Source organism: Podarcis liolepis (genome assembly GCF_965112155.1).
Source record: "Podarcis liolepis genome assembly, chromosome: 10".
In the NCBI taxonomy this organism is placed as follows: Eukaryota; Metazoa; Chordata; class Lepidosauria; order Squamata; family Lacertidae; genus Podarcis; species Podarcis liolepis.
Window position 1 is genome coordinate 63,702,734 of NC_139562.1, and position 23,665 is coordinate 63,726,398.

The window sequence follows — 23,665 nt, forward strand, 5'->3', positions numbered from 1 at the left end:
TTCTGTTACCAAGGTGGTCAGTTCACATGTCTCAAAGCCTTTTGGCTCCTTTAGGTTCACTCTACAGGTGACGGTGCAATGAGTGTGGGATTTTTCCAAGTGTACAGATGAAGGAAACTTAGCATTGGTTGCCTGCTGTTATTGAACGCCTCATAGGATTGAGAGGTACAAGAACTCTGGATTTATGCCAGTGCCTAATTTAAGATAGAAGCCAGTTGCCAACTGCTAACACAAGCAAATGTCTCTATTCAGTCATTAATTAGCCCTGACGAGATAGATGCTTCCTTTTCTTGTAATTGGCATTGTTCCAACGATAACTTTAAAAAAGCAACAACAAAACTGGGGTAGTACCACTAGCAGGCCAAAGAGAGAGAGAGAGGATGGAGGTAAATCCAGGTGCCTCAAAACAGTGTTTAGACTCTAATGGGATTTTAGTGAAATTTTCTCTCTCAAGAGCAGTATGAGAGCTCAAAAACATAAATAAGAGAAGGATAACTGGTAGAAATGAAAATGGAACCAACTCCAAACTCCCCCACCCCACAAGTGAATTTGGGATTGTTTCATTTTCAGGGGTTTGTTTCTAACTTGGTTTTGTTCAAACAAACAAGTTGTAGCAGTATTGCTTTGAATGCTTGGAATATACTTACACAAAGAAACTTAATGTATCTCACTCAGCATTGATTCTGTACCAGTCATTCTTTCTGTTCTATGTGGCATTTGCAACTTTACAGTATCCTTGTGAAAATATTTTCTCTGAAACACATTGGGCACTAAATAAACCTTGTTTTGTAGCACCTGAAGTTTCTTTCCTCTTTCTGTTTGGACTGTTCTCTCTCTTATCATATCAAAAGGTTAAGCTCATCTATCTCTGCTCTTCATGAGGGACATTCCTGTTATACCTATGTTCCAGATACAGTATGGCTTTTATTGGGTCACAATTCTTACGTATATTCCCAAACGCCACTTGTATTGTCATTTATCATCCAAAAAATCTGCTTTGGCCTGTGGCATCAGTCTCACTCTAGCATTCCCTTCTGCTGAACGTAAGTCACCTTTTGTCTTCCTTTGCCTTCCTCTTTCCCCTAGAGGGAGGCTTATTCCATTGCATGTCTTTAGTCTTCCTCAATCTGGTTGTTCCACAGTTGTTGGTTTGATCCCTGTGGGACATCCAGGACAACAGATTGCTCCAACACCAGAGAGCTCCTTTCCTTTACTATCACTTCCCCTTGCCTTTTCTTTTGGGCAGCAAGGAGCCTTTGACTACTTTTGAACCATTTGGGGGATGTTATAAATAACTCGGGTTGTTCTTCCTTGGAGAGCCAGTGTGGTGTAGTGGTTAAGAGCGATAGTCTCATAATCTGGGGAACCGGGTTCACTTCCCCGCTCCTCCACATGCAGCTGCTGGGTGACCTTGGGCCAGTCACACTTCTTTGAAGTCTCTCAGCCCCACTCACCTCAGAGAATGTTTGTTGTGGGGGAGGAAGGGAAAGGAGAAAGTTAGCAGCTTTGAGACTCCTTAGGGTAGGGATAAAGCGGGATATCAAATCCAAACTCTTCTTCTTCTACTACTATATAAGACAGGGCTCTAATGTGATCTATGGAGGATTGCTTACCTCCCTTCCTCCATCATGACTACAATGATCCACAATCTACCTCTCAATATTTGAAGCACACAGCCACAAGACTCATATCTAGCTCATGTTTCAAGCATGTCCACACAGCTTCAGGTCATGGTGAAACTCAGGGAACTTGTTCCTTCTCCTCTCCTTTGTCCCAGTGCAGCAGGTAATTATTCATAAAATCACAGAATTGTAGAGCTGGAATGGATCCTAAGGGCCATTTAGTCCAACCCCATGGAACGCAGGAATCTCAACAAACTCATACACGGCAGATGACCATCCAACTTCTGCTTAAAAGCCTCAAATGAAGGAGACTCCACCACCTTCTGAGGGAGTCTGTTCCACTGTCAAAAAGCTCTTGTCAGAAAGTTCTTCCTGATGTCTCCTTGGAATCTGCTTTCTTGTAACTTGAATCCATTGATTTGGGTTCTAGCTTCTGGAGCAGGAGAAAGTAAGCTTGCCCCATCCTCCATGTGACAGCCCTTTAGATATTTGAAGATGGCTTTCATATCTCTTAAGTCTTCTCTTTTCACACTAAACATGCCCAGCTCCTTCAACCGTTCCTGATTAGGATTGGTTTTCAGACCCTTTATCATCCTAATCACCCTCCTCTGCACACGTTTCAGCTTGTCAATATCCTTCTTTAAAGTGTGGTGCCCAGAACTGGACACAGGACTCCAGGAGTGCTCTGACCAAAGCAGAATAGAGGAGGACTATTACTTCCCTTGATCGGGACAGTATACTTCTGTTGATGCAGTCTAGAATAGCATTCCCTTTTTTTGCTGCTGCATCACACTGTTTACTCAAGTCAAGCTTGTGGTCCACAAAGACCCTTATATCTCTTTAACATGTACTCCTGGTAAGCCAGGTGTCCCACATCTTATATTCATGCAACTGGTTTTTCCTGCCTAAGTGTAGAACCTTACACTGAAATTCATTCTGCTAGTTTGGCCCCAGTTCTCTAATCTGTTAAGGTCATTTGAATCCCAATTCTGCCTTCTGTCTTAACTCTGGGTTCCTGCATGCAGAAATGTTATTATCTTTGAACCCAAATCTGGGTTCATTGGTTCCCCCAAGTAGTTAAGGTTAAAGGGACACTGCAATTTCCCGTAATATACAATAAATTCTGGATAAAAGGGATTCCAAATATCACACCTCATGGATTACAAGGGTCAGTGAAACATGTGAACAGGCCCAGATGTAGGCTGGCAAAGCACTCATAATCATGTGAAAAAAATCACTCAATAACCCTAGCACTAAATTGTAAGTCATTAGAGAACTACAAATTAAATTTAAATCTACTCTTCTTGCTTTTTTAAAAAATCTTGAAGAGAATCTTTTCGCAGTGTTGATTATACTAATCATGCCTATTGCCCAAACAAGCACCTGTAGACGATTCTTAATGACGCTTTGAATTTGCTGAGCAGAAGATGGAGGAACAGACCTTGAGCTACAAAGCTAGCAGGAATAATGACTACTTTGTGCTGTTCTATTTTTGAAAGGGAATACTACTAAGCCTCAGAGCTTCTGCATCTGCTTATGTGCCACATAAAACAAAAGAGACTATGCAGGGGAGGAATTTCCCAACCTCTACACAATACTATTGTTGTCTGGTGTATTTGGGGCTGTCTTTAAAGCACCCTGGAAACCTTTAGTTGGTCTATAACTGGGATGCAAGATTATTAACAGGCACTGGGTGGTTTGACCATATTACAACAATGCTTCTGTCAGTTGTACTGGCTTCCAGACCATTTCAGGGACAAATTAAAATGGTTGTTTTTAAGCTTTAAAGCTCTAAATTGTTTGGGACAAGGTTACCTGAAAGACTACCTTCTGTCATTTGTTCCTATTTAAACCCCAGTCCCCAGTGCCTCTACTGAATTAACTGAGGCAGGCCACCACCAGTGTCTTTTCAGTGGTGGCACCTCTGTTATAGAACAGCCTTCTCAACAAGGTTTGCCTGGCACCCTCTTTGTGATCTTTTTGGTGTCAGGCCTTTGTTCACCCAGGCCTCTTAAATAAACTGAGGTAAATGTCATCTTCTGCTGTTTGTTTTTTAAAAAACCCTCTCTTAATTTTGCAATACCTACTTGCTTTCCATTTCCCTATTTGTCCCTGAAAAAGCTGCATCAAATCCTCTTCATGTACACATTACTTGCTGGGTGTGTGTGTGTGTGTGTGTGTGTGTGTGTGTATACCGTATTTTTTGCACCATAACACTCACTTTTTTCCTCCTAAAAAGTAAGGGGAAATGTCTGTGCGTGTTATGGAGGGAATGCCTACGGGTGGCATGCCTACGGATTTTCCTCCTCTAAAAACTACGTGCGTGTTATGGTCGGGTGCGTGTTACAGAGCGAAAAATATGGTGTGTGTGTGTGTGTGTGTGTGTGTGTGTGTGTGTGTATTACACTGTAGAGTTCTTGGTGCCATAACTCTGGTCCCAGGCAGCACACGACAACCAACTTTCAAATCACCAGAATTACCAATGATAGGCCATGTGGTACAATAGTTTGCATGCTGGACTCGGGCTAAGGCCAAGCCGAACTACACATTACACCAGGAGATCTCCTGGGGCTTTTTGCTTTGGGCCAAGTGCATAATTAGCTGCTGCTTTACACCCAGAGTTCCTTCACATCTCTATCTAATGAGGACGAGCCATTTGCTTTCCATGAAGGAAGCTATGATAAAGGTTGCTTTCTCTGTCCACTTGCAATGGGTCTGCACAGTTGCCTGCGGAATGAAAATAAAGAGATCGCATTGTCTTGGGGCATGTGCAGAGTGCCAGCTCTGGGAACACTGGTTAACTTCTGATTCTGTATGTGTGTGTGTGGCAAAAATATGCCTCAAGGGACTATTCTTGCGTATTTCTTGTGATTTCCGTTTAGCAACACAGCTGTAGGTCCAGCTCACCCTGCAGATATGCCATGAGAAACATGTTCAAATTGAACTTGATATTTAAAGTTTCATTGCTCTTTCCAAGCATTTTGTACCTCTTTTGCAGTCATCACATACAAGTTCTCTTGGAGAGCATCTAGGGCGAGATCTTTCTGGATAGGCTTGTTTTTTTCAACAAGGACTCCAGCATATTCCTTTTCAGGATTCGACAGAAACACCTGGAATACAGATTCACTACATTATCTTTCAGTAGATAAAAAGTATTTAAGTTGAAGCACATTTAGACATTTTCATTTTAAAACAAAACCACTCTAAGAAATAATTGTTGAGCTGCAAGAAAGGAGAACTGCTCTTCCAAAGCATCATTGCCTTTTCAAAATCTCACTCTATTCTGGTGAAATTATCAGTTTCTATTTGGGCAAAGCTCTTTGCTATTTTTTTCATGTGTTGTGATTGAGATCATAGAATCATACAACTGTACAGCTGGAAGGGCCCACAAGAGTCAAACAAGTTTCAAAATTACACTCAATATATTAATTCATAATTTCTGATCCTTATTCTGTATTAGGGATATCTATTAAGGTTTTATACTCTAGAGACCTTGCTGTTAGCCTGGCCATATTCTAACCCCTCTTACTTTTTCATTTGCTAATGAAATTATCTCGCTTTGCCATTGGGTCTGAGCGTTCTGCTCATGAGCTCCTTTTCTTGCAAGTGCTCCAATATGCCCCTTGACTTCCTTGCTCCTGGCAGGCTAGTAGCGTTTGCAGTTCTATCAAGCTCTGGTATGCGCAAATCATTTGCCTGCAAGTCGTAATTGGAAACATTATTCAAAGTGGGTTCCCAGTTTTAGTCCATAGGCCAAATGTAGTTTGCACAAACCATAGCTTTCCCATTTCAAACACAGCAGCGAACTGGTCATACAAGGAGACAAAGAAGAGCAGCAATATAGCTCATCGTCAATGGCTATAGTTATCTGTTGGGAATGGGACCAAAAAGATACATTAGTATGAGGGAGAACTCTATCAGGCTTTGATTAAATAAATACTTTGGTTGCCCTAACTCTACTAAATAACAACTGCAACAAATGGGAGGCGTTCCAGGTTTCTGCCAGACTAATGGGTTTATGTTTATTTGAATTTTAATGCACACATAGGTACAGCTTTGAGAAGGACATACAGTGGTACCTCGGTTTAAGAACAGTCCTGCTTACGAACGATTCAGTTTATGAACCCCGCAAAAACGGAAGTAGTGTTCCAGTTTGTGAACTTTACCTCGGTCTACAAACAGAAACCGAACGGTGGAAGGGCACCTGTAGTGAAGGCCTCATTAGGGAAAGCGCACCTCGGTTTAAGAACAGATTTGGTTTAAGAAAGGACTTCAGGAACAGATTTAGTTCGTAAACTGAGGTACCACTGTATTTGAACATGATTTTATTGATTTTGGGCTGAAATATGTTCACTTATTTTGATTTCATGGTGTTCAGGAATGGTTATTTTTTATGATTACTTTTAATTCTGGGGTTCAATACGTCACTATTGCCACAATACATATAAACAAATTGTTTGAATATGCTTATCGAATTTACTTCATGAAATGTTTTATTGAAAGTTTGTTCCATTTAAAAGTCAAGCAACATACCAGATCAACCTTATATCTATGGCAGATTCATTCTTTCTTATACAGTGGACGCTCAGGTTGCAAATGTGATCCATGAGGGAGGCACATTCGCAACCCGCAGCATTCGCAACCCGCAGCCCCACGTCTGCGCACGCGGGGGTTGCGATTCAGCACTTCTGTGCATGCTGAAACCCGGAAGTAACCTGTTCTGGTACTTCCGGGTTTTGGCACATCCATAACCTGAAAAAATGCAACCTGAAGCGTCTGTAACCCAAGGTATGACTGTATTGCAAAAATAGGCCATGCTTCTTTTTTAAACAAGAACAAGAACAAAAAGAAAGTGTGATGGGATGATGAGCTGCTTGTGCGTAAAATTGTAGTCCCTCAGAGTTTGTTCAAGCCCACAAACCTCTGTCTGTGACAGAGCCCCTCAGACATGGCTGCTCTAGTCACTTGCAGATTCCGACAGTGGTTGCTTTCGGAATCGCTTCCAGCATAAAAGCTCCTTAACGGAAACACGTCTTCTGGACTCGCGGCGTGACAGTTTCCGGCGAGGAGTGGGTCTCCCTATGGGAGGTTCAGAAACCTCCCCACTGTTCTCGCTGGATGTATCCCTGAGCCCTCCCTCTTGCTCGCTTTCCCTCAGAGACCCACCTCTCCCCCTGCTGGTTCCTGCTTCAGCTGCTGGGTCTCTCCCAGCCTCCGTGAGCCCTTCCACCACCTGTTCCTCCGATGGCAGTTCCCTGACAGAAAGCATTTAAGACATTGAGGTTACCTTCAGGATTCTGCCGTCCGATGTCCCAACAAATGCTACTGTATGCGTGTTCTCTACGGCAAAGGTCACTGCAGTCAAGTCTATGCCCTTCTTCTTCAATAAAGGTTCTGTAGTAATCCCCTCTCTGCTTCCCAGAGGGTATGGTAAATGTTCAGAACCACATGGGAAGGCTTGGCTTGAATTCTAAGAAATGAAGCAAGAAACAGAAACACAACAATCAGACGGGTGATAAACTCTGAACTTTGAAACTAGGGATGAAATCCAACCCGCCCCCCTCTTTTATGCCAAACTATGTGTAGAGGGGGTTTGACTGGATGGAGACACCTCTCTGCTCAGCTTATATCACTGCTGGTGCAGATCTCCCCTATCCTTGCTAGTTGAAGGTCCTACAGGTGGGGGATGAGACCTCAGGTGGCTTATGATCCATCCCTGTTCTCCCTACATTATTGTCTCTAAGAATGAGAAAAACTAATATCTCAATTTTAGCTTTTTCAAAAGGATTAGAAGACAAACTGATAACAAATGCCACCTTAAAGATAGAAAACCAACTCTGTGACCCCAAACTGCATCCATGAAGGCCTGTTCAGTGATGAGGGGGAAGGGGGAAATGGGCATCATCCAGTTCAAATGAAGCAATTTAAAACTGGATTTATCTCAATGTAGGTCATACAAAGCAAATCTGTCTCACTGAGACAATGGCACCTTTCGACTGGATTAAGCCCACTTAAAACACCTGAATGGTCAAATTTACACTTTGCTTCCAAAAGCGAACATTAGGTGCATAACTATTTTTGTCAGTTGAATATTAACCTGACTAAGTACAACTTCTCCTGCCAACCTAGCAATTCGAAAGCACGCAGTGCAAGTAGATAAATAGGTACTGCTCCAGCAGGAAGGTAAACGGTGTTTCCGTGTGCTGCTCTGGTTCACCAGAAGCAGCTTAGTCATGCTGGCCACGTGACCTGGAAGCTGTCTGCGGACAAACGCCGGCTCCCTCAGCCAGTAAAGCGAGATGAGCACCGCAACCCCAGAGTCGTCCGCGACTGGACCTAATGGTCAGGGGTCCCTTTACTTTTAAGTACAACTTAGTATAAAACAGTGATATAACATTGCCAGGGAAGAAGAAAAAAGATTTCACATGGTATGCAAAAAAATATCTGGAGCCAAAAAGACCTGTGCTGAAACTTTTTAGATTCCAGCTCCCAGGCCTCACACTTTTGCTTCACCGATTTAAAATGTGTTTCTAAAACACAGGGTTTTCAACCTTTCTGTCCCTTCCTTTTCAAATAAATAAATAAATTTTAAAGCTTTCATATTACCGGGTGAGACTGAGAAGTGCATGGAGCAGTTTCTGTTCGGAAAGGTTTGTAAAACACGTTCCGTTTATCCTTCATATAGCATTGCTCCCGTTTTTCCTCCATTTTTTGGTTGATCTTCTCCAAGGAAAACACACACATGGCAGATTCCACAGAGTTATTGTCTTTGTTGATCCTCCTGAAAAGTGCAATTAGCATTTTGTCATCCGACGAGGCGCCATCCTCTTGCTCCGATGGCGCTGGATCCTGCCCAGGCACAGAGGCATAGACAGCATTACACTGGTTGTAAGGACCACTGGCATCTTGACATTCCAAGTCCATTTCAAAGTAGGAATGGTACTGTTCATCTTCCTTGCAGAGCCGCCCAATTACTGTCCGGTTTTTAAGGGGCTGCTTTTCATACTGATTGAAAATAAAATACACATATTTGCTGTCTTCAAAGATGTACAGAAACTGCTGCGTGCTTGAGGAAGGGTACGTTGATTTGATCACAGCCGGCTCTGCATACAGTTCGAAAATGTCTTTCCCATCCCCGTCGAAAAGTTGCCGAGTGCTGATTATAATCCCATTGTCACTTGGTCCATTTCCCTTTCCCACAAACATCATTCGGCCTTTTTTCAAAGAGGTGATCAGCCCCACTGTGGCTACCTCCTCGTCGTTGCTTGCAACAAACGATTTCTCCCCGCTGCCGTTCTCATAGTAAACTATCTTTGAAATGTTCTCGAGCTCCCTTATGCAACAGATGCCCTTAAACAGGCTCCCGCAAACCACAATTTGCCTCTCTTGTGTGTCCAGCAAAAATATCTTATTGTAATTGTCAGTATCTTTTGCTTCAGTACACTGGTTTGCATCAATGGGAGGTGTGCACATTTTGTTATCAAGTTGTGGCCCAGTTGATACCTCACCCACGGACGGATAGGGTTTCAAGTCACTCGTAAGCTGATGAAGGGCATTAACTGCTCCTAAATAGACTGTCCCCGTTTTGTGGTTCACCGTCAGGTGGTTCAGTTCTGTGTTGGTCAGAAACGAATCCCATTTCTTAGGCCTCAATGCACAGGTCAAACAAGAGAAGCTCAGAATGCTCAGGGTCCAAATCCAAACAGCCATTTCTGTGCGATACCTGAGAAAGAAACATATGAAATATATTACTTCTAGCTAAAAGTAAGATCTGTTCCCGTATAATCTTGCTAAGGAATTAAGATATTTGGCAAAAAAATCACAATCAACGGAGAAAGTTCAGTTGGCTTTGTTATTAATAAGAGGAACTAAACAGAGCTGCCCTCTATTGCTCCTACTTTTGTGTGGTAGCAGTAGAGGTTCTGGCAATAAATTAGAGATTGCAAAGCAGTATTGAGGGTATCATGGTTGAAGGAACGAAGCACAAATCAAATCTTTTTGCAGATGATGTGCTTTGAATACTTCAGAATGCGAGCGTTAAGAGTTTAAATCCCTTCTCAAAAATAACAGGCTTAAAAATAAATTATAATAAATAAGTTATACTGCCCATCAGTGTCCCTCATCAGGAGCATGCTTGGTTATATAATAATTAAGGCTTCAACTTATCATATGGTGGGTTTAAATTCTTTTGTCTAATTGCTACTGCCAAAATTAATCAGCAGTGGCGAAGAAAGTGCGGCTGGTTATTGCATGGAAATGGTACTGGTAGGAATGGTGAGGGGGTTTGGCATAGCACTGACATTTTCAACAGCAGCTATGTTTCTTATAATCCGCAGTTCTGCAATTTATTTATTTTGCTTGTCCCCCTCCCCACAAAGTGTATAACCTCCTCCCCCACCTTCCCCTTCTACATCAGGAGTTGTTCGAAGTGGCTTACAAATAGCAACAAAAACCAACAAACAAAAACCCACAAACAAAAACCCAATGATTAAAGCACAAATTATTGAACTAAAACCACAACCCACATCCCTTGCCCCTGCAAACCACAATTCACAGTCAATTTTTCTGCACTCCCTGGTGGGCAGGAAACATTGCAACAAAACAACACCACCACAAACTGGCTTATAAGTATAAAACCAAATTTACTAGCATAGCAGCTAGAATAGAGATAGACTTGTAACCATTCAAACAACAAACATACTAAGGTGCCATGTCCAAGACAAAGCCTGGAGATACTGTAAACATGGAGTGGATAAATGTACAACTCTATCTTAACAAGTTACATGTGCAGTAAATGTTATACAGACTGGAAAAATGAACTGTTCAACAAGTAGTGTAAGTCCAATCACAGAATGGCAACCCTGTGCCGCCACAACGGCAAGGGTAGCACACTGGATAATATGAAAAAGTTTTTCAAAGCTTTTTCAAAGATTGAACTGGATGAGATGTTCTTCAATGGGTCTTGAGTTGGAAACACAAAGCCATATGCATGGATCAGATCAATCACGGGAAGGCAAATCAAAGCCACCACCCTGGTGAGAATAACGCAAGTGAGCAAAAGGAGACCTGTTCTCTGGATATATTACAAGTTTTGCTACACACTTCATCAGTCTGAAAAGCCAGTAATACAAAATGGTTTGCTCAGGATAAAGAAAGTATTCGCAGGCACAGCAGGAAACATTGACATTGCAATGGCCTGGTTCACGCAACATACTAAACCAAACTTTGGCTTTGCACAAGGGTACATACGGGCTCTTGGGAGAGGAACTTGTAGCTGCCTTGCTCTTCCCCGCCACACAAAGCTAAGCCAAGGTTTGGCTTAGTGTGCACTCTGAACTGGGGTTTGCGGTTAAACTCTCTCCTCATTAACCCTAAACTGTAACCAAGAACAAAGGTTACAGCTCGTGGTTAGTGAGGCCATCTCTTAACCTCGGTTTAGCACTCAGTGCAGCACAGTGCAGTAGCAAAAAGGACTGGGGAGAAGCAAAGCACATGCTAAGCTCCTCTCCAGGAGCCCAGGAATCAACATTTGCCCTTAATGCGTTGCCCGAATAAGGCCAACATGTATGCCATGCTTTGACTTTAACTCAGAGAGCAGCAAATGACTTATGTTTCTAAAAACCAGTTGTGTTGCTCAAATGACAGCTAGCATTGCTTATGAGAAGACGTGGCTCTCTTGTTTACTACCACCTTAGCAGTGTGTTTACAAAATACAAAATTCACCATGACATCACATAGTATGTCCATGACTACAGCCTGCACCAAAAAAAATCACGCATCCACTGTTTCGTGGGGCTGCAATGGCGCAAAAACGTGGTTACAAAGCATGGATTCACATGGTTCCTCAGGATTTTTGCATTGGGTCACTTCACCATCAGATCACATAGCATGTCCATGGCTACAGCCTGCACCAAAAAAAGCATGCATCCACTGTTGCGTGGGGCTGCAACGGTGTAAAAACATGGTTACAAAGCATGGATCCACATGGATCCTCAGGATTTTTGCATTGGGCTACCCCAAACTCACCGTCAAGTCACATGTCTGTGGCCACAGCATGAACCACAAAAATCATACATCCACTGTTTCGTTCGGAATATTTTTTTCCTTGTTTTCCTCCTCTAAAAACTAGGTGCGTCTTATTGTCAGGTGTGTCTTATGGAGCGAAAAATATGGTAGTTTAAAGGCAAGCCAGCTTTCTCAGCTTAACTTCCAGCTGTAATCTACAGATAATCACACTGGCCTATCTTAAACGTATCTTTCAAGAACTAACAAGAGATGGTACACAGAATGATCTGATCATTCATGAAAAAGTACTACCCAGTAATGCTATTTTCTCAGTGCTGATTCAGTTCAAGTCCAGACATGGGAGAGTGTTGGAGCCCACACCCGGTCGGCACATCTAACACAGTGATCAGGGGCAGCCAAACTAACTCAAGCTATGTGGCCTTCCTCAAACTTGGCATACTTGGTTGCAACGAACCAATGCAAGAACCCATTGGGTAACCACTTAAGTAGTTTGCTAGACAACCTCCTTCTCTCTGCAGTCGTATACAGGCAGCCAACGCAGAATGTTCATTGAGCTAGTGGTTGGCTGCCCGGTGTGGATTATGTACGACAGCACTAGTGTCTCTGTTCGTTCATTAACGCAAGCATTTCTCAACCATGTTCTCTGCTTCCAAAAGGCACTGAAGTAGTATGTAATGCAAGACTTGTGGATGCCAAAAATCTTGGTTAAAATTAGCTTCATACACAAACATACACTCATGCATTAGCAAACCCGGTCTTCTTGCAGACCACCAGGGTGGATAAAAATCAATTAGTTGAAAAAAATAAATTTAAAAAATCGGATTTTTTTTAAAATTTAAATTTGATTTTTAAAAATTTAAATTTGATTCTTTTATTTAAATTGGATTTTTAAAATAAAATGCTTTTGGAGGAAAAATCTTTCTAAAGATAGTTTTCTATTTAAGTTACATTATATTCCAAAGGCTATTCATCAGGAAATAAGGATTTGTTTTAAGTTTTTCATGTGTGCTAAAACTCAGAACTCTAAGTTTGTTTGTTTTTTTACATTATCTAACCACATCAGTTAACAAACATGGATACACATGCTATAATGTTATTGATTTAGTTAAACAAATTGTTTAAATTATTATTAAGGAAATGATTATTTTCCTCCTTCCAATAAAGTATAGCAGAAAAGTTGTCCAAATATAAAGAGTTAACTTAATAAATCTCACAATAATTATCTGTCTATGCATTTCTAATAGTATAATCAAATCAGTAATTTTTGATATAACTGTAAAAACTACTCTGAAAATTTATTATTCCCAAAATGAAACCACCTGGTTGTAAATATTAAGATTATACCAGCAAGAATGAGTCTTTCTGTAAAAAAATAATAATTAAATCAAGTCTTACTGACTAGTGATTTAAATCGTGATTTAAATCATGATTTGATTTATATCAAATCCACCCTGCAGACCATGTACTCCAAATCCCAGTTTTCTTCTTCTTTTGAGCAGGCTGCTTCTGCTGCTCTGATGCCTTTCTGCATCAACAATTGCTTGAGACCCAGCTGGTTTTTTACTAAGCTCTAATATACAATCAATAAAGCCCGATTAATGAACTCGCAAGCAACATCATACAGTGGGAGTACATGCACCTTCAGAAGCAACCAACACTCCACCAGCTATTCCAGAACACTAATTCAATATGCATGCAAGCCTGGCAGGTGGTATGCTAGCAGCTGTGCCTGTGCCCATATTTAAAGCAGAAGAAACAAAGCAGGGAGAGTTCGAGGTGTGGGGAAGTCCAGGCTGGATGGAAATTAGAATAAGTTAGAGAAACCTGCAATTGGATTTCATGAACTTGACTGGATGTGGGGATTCCTGAGCACACATTCTGTGATGAGCCACAGAAATGCCCTTTCGCAAAAGATCCCCCATACAAAAATATGACAGAAATGATCAAGTGCATTTTTAGGCAAAATCTGCAATCAGGCGAGCTGGCAGAAATCTAGCGTCCTTTTCACAGATATTCCCCCTCCCCCAAATGCATATTCAGTTCTAATGTAATGATTTGCATGTGTAACTGCTTGGCAGACACTGTTCTGAATGATCTTGGAGCTCACCCCATCGCAGAGATCCGAACCGCCAACCTTCTGATCGGCAAGCCCTAGGCTCTGTGGTTTAACCCACAGCGCCACCTGTGTCCCTACAGTGGTACCTCGGGTTAAGTACTTAATTCGTTCTGGAGGTCCGTTCTTAACCTAAAACTTCTTAATCTGAAGCACCACTTTAGCTAATGGGGCCTCCCTCTGCCGCCACACCGCCGGAGCACGATTTCTGTTCTCATCCTGAAGCAAAGTTCTTAACCCGAGGTACTATTTCTGGGTTAGCGGAGTCTGTAACCTGAAGCGTATGTAACCTGAGGTACCACTGTATTAGCTTTGAGGATTTCTCTGGTGTTTCAAGTGTTTCCACCCACCCACCTTTACCTTCCATAATACTATTGATGTTTTCTCTCCTCCATCACTTTAAATGATTTTACTCCATCTTGAGGAGGAGGAGGAGTTTATCTGGCGACCTAGAATATACAGGGAAGGGCTCTTCCTCTCTCTGTGTTAGTAACCTCAGTGGCTTCCAAACCACAGATGTCCCACCCCTTGCAAATAATGACAGGCCTGCAAAGCACAAAACTATTATTCAGAGGAAGGGAAATCGGGGGAAAGACTATGTGATCCAGCAGACTCAATTCCAATCATTAATCACCCAAGCCTTCACAGCTGACATGCTGAGGAGAGGATTTGGAAAGCTCAAAGGAAGCTCGAGCCAGAACCAAAAGCTCTAGACCGGCAAAGACAAATGTCAGGCCTCAGAGACAGCAATTTCAGACAAGGAAACCTAACCTAGAAAGAGCAGGGACTAACACAAGGGTGGGTGTAAACAGCAAAGGGCACCAAAGGAAAAAAACATCTTGGGGGGGGGGGAGAGAATCTGGTTTTCTGTCCCAAAACAGAAGTCTTAAGTTGGCAGAAAAGTGAACTGCTTGCCAGAGCTGCCTGACTCATCAGTTCCACTGGCTAATGAGACCAAAAAAAGTCAATATCCAATCTGCAAGAAAGTTTCAGGCAGGAGAGGAAAGAGTCATATGCCTGTGCCCATATTGACATTTCTAACCACCCACTAATTCTGCTCCTTCCTGGCAGCGATCACTGTATTTTTATGACTAGATACATAAACGGGGGTAAATGATAGTGCACATAACTTCCCTTGGGGTCTTAAACCCGGCAGCTGGAGGATAAAAAACTATGAAGGCTTTAAGTTAAGGACAGCACCTAGTAAAGCGTGCAGAGATGACACACAACTGCAGCACACTTTATTATACTTTAACTTCAACAAAGGTCTGCCCAGGATACAGGAGACTTCTGAGCAACTTTGACAGCGGTCTCATCTCATCAAGCATTTGTGTACCGTAAACATTTGTCAGTCGCATTTCTTAAGGTACAGGGAACATAAAAGCAAAAATACCACAAAATAAAAAAGAAAGAAAGAAAGCCAGCACTGGAAAGCAAGCGAGACTTAGAAGCTATGCCAGAAGCTAAGCAACAGAGGTGCAGTGAACATCCCCTTCAAAAAGGCCATAGAAACAGGGTATTATGCACTGCAAGAATAAGATCGCTTTGGAACAAACAGAGAGTTTGTCTTTCTAACTGCAGTAGTGGGGTCATAAAGGTCTTCTCTGGCAATGTGGAGGTTGGGTGGTTGCATGGTTTTCAGAGGCATGCTGGGCAATGAAACAGGCCAGACCATGGAGGCGCAATTATGACCACAGGTGAGAGCTGACAATTATGCCTGACCATGCGGAAGAAATCTTATTGCCAAAGTGAGGTCATGCACCACCAAGCTGCACTGGGTGCCTAATCGCTACCAGGCCCCATTTAAGATGCCAATTTTGGTGGGACCCAAGTATCTGAAAACGCATCTTTTCCATTTCCTACGTCCTGCTCGTAGCTCAATCAACAGTTGCCATTCACTATGTGACAATGCAGAGCAGGGCCTTCTCTGCTATAGCACCCTGGATAAGGAGCTCCCTTCTACTGGATATGCTATTGCCCCCATTGTTAACAGTTTGATATCAAGCTAAGAGGTCTACAGAGATGACCAATTGAAAGATGTTTTTTTCTGTTGCTGGATTAATGTTTTGCTACATCTATTGGTTTAATTTGGCTATGTTCTATTTGCCGTGTAGCGTTTTAACGAAATGCTGTGTGCCCTGAGAGCCTCTGGCTTGAAAGACGGGTGGTGATAATAGCAAAAAGCATGCACTGCAGCCCTCCATATGCTGCCAATCTATATTCCCACCATCCCTGACCACGGGGCATACTGACTGGGGCTGATGGGTGCAACATTAACTGGAAGGCCATGGATTCCCCACCTTTGTTCTAAATTGTTGTTAAAAAAAAATTGTGCAGAAAAAGTATAAGTAAGTGTAGGATTATTAAGGCTTCGGTGACTTCCTTCCTCCCCATTTGCACTCTTAGCTGCAACACCACACAGACTCACAGTATCAACAATTTAATCAACTTCTTAAGTAGAGCCTAATCCATGAAAACCTGTGGAAAATTCCAACTCTAGAAAGTACGTATATGCGGCAGGCGAAGGAGGGCCTAGACCAGGGGTCAGCAACCTTTTTCAGCCATGGGCTGGTCCACTGTCCCTCAGACCATGTGGTTTTGGGGGGGGGGGAATGAACAAATTCCTATGCCCCACAAATAACCCAGAGATGCATTTTAAATAAAAGGACACATTCTACTCAAGTAAAAACATGCTGATTCCTGGACCATCTGTGGGCCAGATTGAGAAGGCGATTGGGCCGCATCTGGCACCCGGGCCTTAGTTTGCCTACCCCTGGCCTAGACCCTCCTTGTGGTCCAGTATATGATTAACAAGTGAAATGGATGTATGCACAATGCCCTCCAATTTCTATTATTCTTCCCACTTCACAAACGGCATCATGCAAGAGATTCAGTGTTGTCCAGGGCTAGCCAGTGAGCTTTGCAGCTGCGTAAGAATGTGAATCTGCATTTCCCACAGCCAAACTCAGCTACTGCATCTCAGGGTTTATCTACTTTTACCTTTGGCTCCTCTCTTTCCAGGTACAGTTCCATACTTAAAAGCTCAGTGTCCAAGAATTTCTTTGTTGCCCCAGAGCCCTGTCCCTCTGCAAAATTCCTCTCTTTGGTGCTTAACTGGAGCAAACATTAGTTTGGGTTTTCTGTGGATTGACGTTTGCTCCGATTAAGCTTTAAAGAGCGGGTTTTCCCAGGGAAAGCTCTGGAGGAAAATAATAATAATAATAATAATAATAATAATAATAATAATAATAATAATAATAATAATGCCCTTGTGTCTGAAAAGAGCAGAGGAAAAGTATGGATAAGCCCCCACTGATTCTTAAGCCATTTCTTCGTCTGGGATTATGTGAGAAAGGCCTGTGCAAATGACAACACATCCTTCCATTTTCAAGAGATGGCCCAGTTAAGAAGCCTTTGCAAAGGTCCTCCTTTTGAGATGGGCATGCATACCATAACTGTCACACTGTGGTTTTCATGCATCTTTAGAAGTTATGAGATGGCACCCCATATGTTTAAGATGAAATGTGGGAAGTAGACCTGTGAGATTTGTCCAAGGGCACAGAGGCAACCTTTTCTGGAATCTGACACTGAAACCAATCTTTGTTATGCTTTGGCCCTGATGCCCTAAACCAATCTTTCCCTTCCACCCATATTTAAATCCCCAGTTCCACAGCGGTGGAAGTTCAGGGTCGCTCTCGGAAATCTCACAGAACTGTGAACTATAAAGAGCCTTTGACACAGCACCTGATTAGCTATGCAGTCCTTTTCAGCACCATACTCAAGCTGTGCACAATTCTTTCCTCCTCTCTCCAAAACTATCAAGGCCCATCACTTGCCCAGGACATCTGCTGGGATTAATTGAGTTGCAAAGTGCTCTTTCCTGAAAAACCTGTTCCTTTCCTGCCCCCTTTCACACCCTGCAAGGGTAGACTGTTACTCATTTAAAATTATGTTTAAGTTCATTCCTTTTTGCAGGAGGAAACCCTTCAGAGTTATTTCCAAGGGTCCCCAGTAAAGGAATGGCAGAATCAAGTTACAGAATAAAAATATGCATTAACGTGTTATGTACACCCTAAAAAGACCAAGGTTTCAAAGTACGGCAGCATTTTGGTGGTGCTTCTTCCTCAACAAAAGTCAGAAATGCCCTTCTTTTAAGGATGGCCTAGTAATTGTTGCATGCAAACCATTGCAGATGGCATAGTAGTTTTATCCCAAAGCCTTCACCTTCACATTTAGGAATGAAGAATGCAAGTGAAACAAAAGAAACAGTGAAAGAATTTAAAATAGTTATTAAGATGAGGCAATTGTTTTCAATACAGTGCAGCAATAATATTTCTTCTTTTCCTGACCAGGCCAGTTTTAAGACTCAATAATATAATTACATGTTTCTACTAAGTCCTATAGCTAAACAGAATTCACAGAAGTGAACATGAAGGAAACGGGGAATGCAGAAAATGTCTCCAGAGAGCCAAGATCAGCTGGATATCTGAGCTTCAAAAAGTGCCATAACAAGCATTTTCCAACTGCTGGGATCAAAATAATTTATAGCATTTTCTTCCTCAGGTGGGTTGCACTGATTCAAAAGGAAAGCAGTGTGCTTTTAAGGAATGTGCCAGCAAGTACGGACAAGGCAGGACGAGGGCATTCCCCAGGATTTTCTTTTTTACTCTTTAGTTGGAGGAAACTACTATTCTAGGTCTACCTCTCCGTAGTCCAGGCAGTGACATTCCACTCACATCTGAAATGCTCAGTTCTTTCCCTGGCTCCCTTCAGTCTTCAATTAACCTTGCTGCCGCAAACAACTTCATATCCCAGTCCCACCCCACTCCACCCACCTAAAAAGCAAAATAAAAACAAATAATGAAGCAGAAACATTGGACTACACTCCAGCATTAGTATACCATTGCAGGGGGTTGGACTAGATTAGTGCTTCCCAAACTTGGGTCTCCAGTTGTTTTCGGACTACAACTTCCATCATCCCTAGCTAGCAAGACCAGTGGATGGTGGGAATTGTAGTCTGAAAACAGCTGGAGAGCAGACCCAAGTTTGGCAAACACTTGGCTAGATGACCCTGGGAGCCAGTGTGGTGTAGTGGTTAAGAGCAGTGGACTCTTAATCTGGTGAACCGGGTTCGCTTCCCCGCTCCTCCACATGCAGCTGCTGGGTGACCTTGGGCTAGTCACACTTCTCTGAAGTCTCTCAGCCCCACTCACTTCACAGAGTGTTTGTTGTGGGCGAGGAAGGGAAAGAAGAATGTTAGCCGCTTTGAGACTCCTTAGGGTAGTGATAAAGCGGGATATCAAATCCAAACTCTTCTTCTTCCAACTCCACGATTCTATGATTCCTCTAACTCCCCCTTTCCACCCTACCAAAAAGATCAGTAGATCTGGGCTACTTTAAAGGGCTGGTGCAACACCCATGCTCTTACAGTCCTGCTTCCTGCAATATGGGTACAATAATGATGGATTTGTACCAGCAAGGGGTAATAAAAAAAAAAGTAATTTAAAAAATATATGTTTACAATCTCTTTTTTTAAAAAATGAAATAGGACCCGTCAGTCATAATAAAAATGAACTCCCACTTCATTTTGGGATACCTTTTATCTAATCAGAACCAAAGGAAGATGGCATTTGCAACCTTTTCAGGTAAGGCGAGTTTGGATTTGATATCCCGCTTTATCACTACCTGAAGGAGTCTCAAAGCGGCTAACATTCTCCTTTCCCTTCCTCCCCCACAACAAACACTCTGTGAGGTGAGTGGGGCTGAGAGACTTCAAAGAAGTGTGACTGGCCCAAGATCACCCAGCAGCTGCATGTGGAGGAGCAGAGACGCGAACCCGGTTCCCCAGATTATGAATCTACCGCTCTTAACCACTACACCACACTGACTCTCTCGGAGGCCGACCGCACCAGGGGGAGCATTCCACAGATGGGCAACCACCACTGAAAAGGCCCTCTTACAGGTCAGTGCCAACTGGGCAACCCTGGGGGCCAGCACCAACAAGGCCCTGTCTGCCAACTGTAGACACATGGAGTCTTGGCGACGGAAGCTATCATGTAACTGATTCTGCCATTCCCCAGTACAAGTAATTCTGGTCACAGCTGTTATCCCAGTATACCATTTAGGTTGTTCCTAATGTAAGGTTAATGCAATGTTACCAACATTCTGGGGAAACGTGATATTGTCTCAGACCTGTGGCTGAGCCTCTTTACTCTAGAAATCCCAAGGGACGGATTACTTGCACTTAAAAGTAAGTGTGAATTCTAGAGCATTCTACATGAACCCATTTTGGTATGGCTCATTTCACAGTCTGTTCTCATAGTTTGTCCTGTTACCAGAGCCCTGACAGGAATCAGCATTAGCTTTTCCCCCATTTCTTCTTTTTTAGGTAATAAATTATTCAGATCCATTATGCACTATTTATTATAGAAATCAATCTGGATAAAAATCTGAAGAAAATGGCCAGGCTACTTCCTTTATTGTATCAAGTATCAACATAAGTAATCAAATCTAGTCAGCCTGAATTTATTTCAAAGGGGAGGTGTGGGTATCAGAAAAGGAATACTAGATAATCTGAAGACCATTATCTCTGTGTATAATTCTGACAGTCAGCAGAGGAAAAACATGCATACACAAAAGTAGGACCCCCTCCCCAAAGTATTATTTTAAAAAATAGGCGCCCTTATCCAGAGAAGAAATTCTGACATCAGTTTCTAGACTAGGAGCTGCCGGAGAAAAGAAAATATGCATCCAAATTATTGCCCGCATGTGAATTTTGTTTATCTGTATTGTAATTTGATGCACATACCCATCCCATCTCAATATCACATGTAAATATACATAAACAGAACCAGATGAGGGAAAGAGGATTTCTAAGTTTAGAACTTCACGTCAACTTATGGAAATAATGTGTCACATCCATTAATACTACTTTATTACCAACCACATCTTCCCAGGAGACTTGACATTCCATTTTGATAGCGGAAAAGAGCTCTGCGTTTTATGATGTTCCAGAAGAGCCATTATTGCACTGCTTCATAAGGCTAAGTGCATTGCCAAAAATATGCTTCGCAAGTCACAGCATAACCAAAAATATGGTTTCCGAACTAATATTTTGTTTAGAGTAGTTGTTCCACAAGTGTACAAACTGAACTGTCAGTGGCGGTAAGTGAAAATTAGTAATGCTTTGTTAATATACCTGAGCTCTTACATGGTTAATTAAGTTTGATTAATACGGCTGTGAGTCAGATCCTAGGGACTACCAATACGCAATTCCAGCCAATGGAAAAGGGCAGAAACTCTATGCTTTTCAACAGAAGCAGAATATTCATGTTAGTTCTCTGCATGCACAGGATCTGTTTTCTTCACTAAAATCAACAGAGCGGTCTATCTGTACAGGATGCCCATATCAGAGCACACAAAAGGATTTGGCAATGGTGTCCCATCTAAGAAACACTATTTCTTAATATTTCCATATAATAGGTTTGCAATGTACACCCACCATGATAGATGCCTTACGCATAAATGTTTTGAATCAATGGAAAACTGGTTTTAGTTATATCTTCTCTATCTGCTACTCACCGCCTAGTAGGTTGGTACTGGAAGTCACCTTCCAACACTTAGCATATAACTGTGGGCTCCTAGAAGACAGGAGCTCTGCCCACATCAAAGGGTAACATCTTAAAGACCACCTAGAATGGTGATGTGGGTTAAGTTTTCTACTTCCTCCAAGACATATATATATATATAGACCCCTTTTAAAAGTCTACAGAGGGGAAAACAGGAAAATGATGACACGAGCTTCAAGTTATTTTAATGCTATGTAGAAAAACAGCCGTGTTTTTAAAACCCTGAAATAAATCTCCCACAGCTCGAGCAACTGCTGCAAAATTCTTGTGGTAGGATGTAAATTGGGGGGAAGAGAGTTAAAGACACATTGTGGATGGCGTATTTACTACACTTATGCTCTGGACCTGAGTTGACATTACCGCCACAAGTAACACATACTCTTAACATACCAGCTATGAGCCATAGGCGTTTTGGTGCAAACAATTTAGTTTTGCCTCTTCTTCAAAAAGACACTAGAACCAAGCAGCTATGAATCACATTTAGGAGACGTCTGAATAATAGTTAAGTGCATGCCCTGGCAGGTTTTGGGTGCACAGAGCAGAGACCGTCATGCAGACACAGGTCAGTGGACTAGCTCATATGTGGATAGTCTGCTTCTGAGAAAGATTCAGCCTACGTAACAAATGAAATTGATAAAAGGTGCACCCAGCTACCACTAACATCCAGTTAACCCTGATCACATATGGAATCTGTTCTACCCAGACACTGAGGTCCATCACCAAGAGCCTTCTGGCGGTTCCCTCACTGCGAGAAGCCAAGTTATAGGGAACCACGCAGAGGGCCTTCTCGGTAGTGGCACCCGCCCTGTGGAACGCCCTCCCACCGGATGTCAAAGAGAACAACAACTACCAGACTTTTAGAAGACATCTGAAGGCAGCCCTGTTTAGGGAAGCTTTTAATGTTTGATGCATTACTGGATTTTAATATTTTGTTGAAAGCCACCCAGAGTGGCTGGGGAGGCCCAGCCAGATGGGTGGGGTATAAATAAATAAAGAAGAAGAAGAAGAAGAAGAAGAAGAAGAAGAAGAAGAAGAAGAAGAAGAAGAAGAAGAAGAAGAAACCATCTATCGAAGAAGAAGCTACCATCTATCTATCCCGGAAATGACCAATCCTGCCAGATAACTGGCACTGCCCCTTCATTCTCATCTGGATACATTTCAGCTTGTTCAAACTCAGCCTCCAAGCACGAACTAAACACAACGCATCTGCTCCTGGATGCTTATTTAGCTAACTATATAGTGTCATCAGCATATTCGTTACACCAGCCCCCTAAAGTTCTAGTCTCCCAGCAGATTCACATTTATGTTAAACCAGTGTTTCCCAAGCTCAGGTCTCCAGCTGTTTTTGGACTACAATTCCCATCATCCCCGACCACTGGTCTTGCTAGCTAGGGATGATGGGAGTTGTAGTCCAAAAAATAGCTGGAGACCTGAGCATGGGAAACAATGTCAGTTAAATAACTACTACAACTAGTTACCCACCCCTCACTGTGAGGTCTAAAAAAGATAATACTTTAGGACACCCTCTGTTTCTCTATTACCAGTACTATTGTCGAAACTGGCTGACAGCCGCTCGCCATGATTTCTGGTGCATTTCTCTTCCGGTTCTATGTGGAGATACTAGGGATTGAACATGGGATTTTCTGTATGCAGAGCAGATGCTCTACCACTGAGCTATGGTAAAACCGTGCCAACTTTGAGGAAGCCGAGCTAGCATCACAGATGACGACCTCTAGGACAAGAAAAAGTATCCAACTAATCAAGAGCCAGACCCCAAACCCATGATTTCCTGAGCTGGTTTAGTCGAAAATGTGACTCATCGTATCCAAAGAAGCTGCTCAAGAGGTTCAAAACTATAAAGAGGGGAGAATTTGTCAGCTTCTGTACACAGTGCTACTGAAGCCATCATGGCCAGGCTTAGGAACAGTGTGTCGTCCAGATGTGTGTTCTACTATACATTCAATTATCCTCCCTTGCAAGGGAAGCTCTGAGATGGATGCAGGGCTGGTGAAAATATCCCAGTCTAAATGTGGCTTGAGGAAGTCTGCTTATTTAAAATCCAGTGTTCCCTGCCACTCTAGATTTTGTTCAGCTACAATCCATCAACTCCAGCTAGATAGGTCAGGACGTGGGTGGCGCTGTGGTCTAAACCACTGAGCCTCTTGGGCTTGCCGATCGGAAGGTCAGCAGTTTGAATCCCCATGACGGGGTGAGCTCCCATTGCTCTGCCCCAGCTCCTGTCAACCTAGCAGTTCGAAAGTACGCCAGTGCAATAG

General features: G+C 42.5%; 1 protein-coding gene across 3 annotated transcripts in view; it reads right to left on the reverse strand.

The window, feature by feature from the left end:
* Positions 1-23,665, reverse strand: part of PLXNB2 (plexin B2) — a 351,580-nt gene that overhangs the window by 91,602 nt on the left and 236,313 nt on the right. For all 3 annotated transcript variants that reach the window (XM_083463227.1, XM_083463229.1, XM_083463228.1), the window contains exons 4-6: positions 8,229-9,345; positions 6,910-7,092; positions 4,610-4,732 (exon numbers count right to left, since the gene is read on the reverse strand). In XM_083463227.1, coding sequence (XP_083319353.1) covers positions 4,610-4,732; positions 6,910-7,092; positions 8,229-9,332 — 1,410 coding nt within the window. In that variant the 5' untranslated portion in view covers positions 9,333-9,345. The remainder of the gene's footprint in view (positions 1-4,609; positions 4,733-6,909; positions 7,093-8,228; positions 9,346-23,665) is intronic.